This window comes from Rattus norvegicus, chromosome 1, assembly GCF_021556685.1.
Source record: "Rattus norvegicus strain SHRSP/BbbUtx chromosome 1, alternate assembly SHRSP_T2T, whole genome shotgun sequence".
Classification (NCBI taxonomy): Eukaryota; Metazoa; Chordata; class Mammalia; order Rodentia; family Muridae; genus Rattus; species Rattus norvegicus.
The window spans coordinates 6,680,778-6,683,757 of NC_141534.1; the positions used below are offsets into that span (position 1 = coordinate 6,680,778).

The 2,980-nt window shown below is 42.6% G+C and overlaps 1 protein-coding gene across 1 annotated transcript; it reads right to left on the minus strand.

The window, feature by feature from the left end:
- Window positions 1-1,272: 1,272 nt before the first annotated feature.
- Dctn3l1 (dynactin 3-like 1) lies at window positions 1,273-2,070 on the minus strand. The gene has a single exon (NM_001408768.1). The coding sequence runs from the start codon at window positions 2,048-2,050 to the stop codon at window positions 1,490-1,492; it is 561 nt and encodes a 186-aa protein (NP_001395697.1). The 5' UTR covers window positions 2,051-2,070; the 3' UTR covers window positions 1,273-1,489.
- Window positions 2,071-2,980: the final 910 nt, after the last annotated feature.

Here is a 2,980-nt window from a genome sequence, read left to right on the forward strand (position 1 = left end):
ACACTTCATTATTTGAAGGAGTGGTCTTGACATTAGGATATCAAGAAATCATGTCACAGGCCCGTTAGTTCCGTTCAAAAAGGTAGCAATAATCAAGTTTAACTTGTGATAGGGTGAAAGCCAGGCAGGCCACTTGCAACAAACTATGAGTGTGAAGGAAAAAATTCTTGAATGAAAGTAAGTGGGAACTTTGATCACAAAAAACTGCAAAAGAAATTTAATCTCAGGAAACACAAGAAAGGTAATAGAGAGAAGTTCTTACTGAGACCAAAATCTGATGAAGATCAAACCAGTTAAGTTGTCATATGCCAAAGCCTAATGCAAAGCAAGGTCCTGACTCATTTCTGCTATGGAAAGGTGGGGAGACATGGGATTTGAAGCTTGCAGAGGGTTTATTCATGTGGCTTAAAGGGGGTGGGGGAGAGGGGAGCATCCTTATAACATAACATTTAAACTGAAACAACAAGTGATAGAGAAGGAACTGTAAAGCTTTATCAGGAGAATTATAGTTAAGACTATCGACGGGGCGGGAAGGCTGACCAAGCAGACCCCTTGTGGAAGAACATGCTATACAGGACTTTTGTAGGTAAAGGGAAATCAGTGAGTGGCTTCAAACTTTAATCATGGGGGTGGCTTTCTTTGGGGGGATAATTCAGCTGGTGAATTTAGGTTGGAGCTAAATACTAATGGATTTCTCTAAATGTCCTGTAGCTCTTAACAAGTGTGTTAACTCTCCCTCCCCCTTGATGGTAGATTATCTGCTTAATAAATGTTTTCATTGGATATTTTAAGCTCATTGTTGAGATACACTGCTCAAAATTGTTTTTAAAAAAATATGATTTTCCAACTACTGCTTCTCATTGTTAATGTACATAGTTACCCTCAAAGCTTCAGTGCAGATGTCTGATGAGATTGATATGCTTTTCAGGCTCATGGAGAAAGGAGTCATTTTGGCTTTTAAGTCTCATTATTTAGGAAATACATTATTCTAGGCTGCCAGAGAGAGAGAGGGAGAGAGAGAGAGAGAGAGAGAGAGAGAGAGAGAGAGAGAGAGAAAGAGAGAGATAGGAGAGAGGGAGGGAGGGAGGGAGAGAGAGAGAGAGAGAGAGAGAGAGAGAGAGAGAGAGAGAGAGAGAGAGAGAGAGCTGAGTCAAGAGATCACTCTTCTCTTGCAGGAGACCTGAGTTCAGATTATGAGCATGCCGAGTGTCTCAGCCTTGTAGGATAGAGTGGTGCTCTCTTTCTTTTCGATCCAGAACTTGTTCCTTTTTTTTTAGGGGTCTCTGTGGTTTATTGTCACTGGAATAAATACGTTTGACAGGGAGTACAGACCATGACTCTAAGGTAAACCTGACCTCTGACCTCAGAGCCCCCAGTTGAACACAGACAGGTAGTATTTGAATTCAGAGGCAAAGCTGTCTCTGCCTTATAAAGTCAGGTTGGTGGAGGGCCTGCCTACCTCCCCTGGTGGGGACATGGGGAGCAGCTGTCATTCTGCTGCTGGCTTCACTTGCTTGGCAGCCTCTAGCTGGCAGAGTAGCTCGTCCCACTGCACAAGCTGCTTGGAGAGAAGCATTGTAGTCTTGTTATACTCCTCCAGGAGAGCCTTGGACTCCTCAGTGATCTCCACACACTGGTCCTGCTGTTGGATGTGGATCTGCGCCAAGCGCTGCAGGCGGGCAGCATGCTCAGGAACGGCTTTGATAGAAGCGCTGTCCAGCACCGGCACCAAGGTGTTCACTTGTTCCAAGAGCGCCACCTGGGAGAGGATGAACTGTTCCTCTGCCAAGATGAACTGCAACTTCGAGGCCTCAGGTATAGCAATGCGATCAATGTACTCAGGATCCAGGTATTTGATCAGGACTTCAATCTTTTTGTAGAGAATCTTCACCCTCTCCCTCTTACTGGCAATGTTCCCTAAAGCCACCTGCACCTTGACTAGACCATCAGCTACCTTCCTAGAGCCTCGGGTCCCGCCTGGCCCATACACCCAGCGCTCCAGCTCCTCCACTCGGGACTGTAGCCGCTGCACATCGGTCAGAGCCGCCATCGTTTCTGCAGCCTGGCCGCCTTGTTTCTAATTTTAATAAGTTGCTATAAATGCTTCCTCCTCTACCAGCCATAAACTTGACTTAGTGGCCATCAGTTTCTAAGCAAATCCTATATCAGGAGAAAGGTAATGTTTTGAGAGTTCAGACAGTCATTACCATTTTTAGCAACAAAATATTTAAATATTTTGATATTTATACTCTGTTTAGACATGTTGTATACTCACTGGACCACAGCACAAAGTAAACAACAACTTTTTACATCTGTTGGGAAACGAGAAAATTTAAGATTTTTTTCTTTATTGCATTATTTATCATTATGGACTGGATCCAAACCTAGCTTAGACACCATAGGACACACTTGTATTGTTTCAAAACAAGGTAGTTGAGATATATGAACACTGAGGATTCACTTTTAAGATCTGGGTGTTTCCAGTAAGTTGATTCTCTTGTCCGGACTGACATTAGATTATTTATCATCTACTGGGTGGTAAGACTCAGTATTTTCATAAGCAGGTGTCTCCCAACAAGGGATTTCCAGAAAGTCAAATAACAAGCGAACCTCTCCCTCCCCTGGTATTAGCTCTGGTGATTACAAAATTAAGAAACAAAACATTACTCCACAGAGAAAAATTTTGAAGGATATACAAAGCGCTTGGTAAACACACTGTTGAAATCCTCAGACGAAAGGATTTTGTTTATGTCTACTGAAGAGAGCATTCTCCCTTCGGAAAGATACTGGGAGGCCAGCTTCTGCATAGCTGTATAACTTCTTTCTCTTAAAACACTTAATTTTTTTTTCTTTTTTTTTCTTTTTTTTTTTTTTTTGGCAAGAATAAGTTTCTCTTTGACCTCACTTCTCTGAGGTCCTCTTGGAGACATCTCCTCTGCATTTTTTTTCCTTGCTAAACCTAATTCTTTTGGTTTAGTGG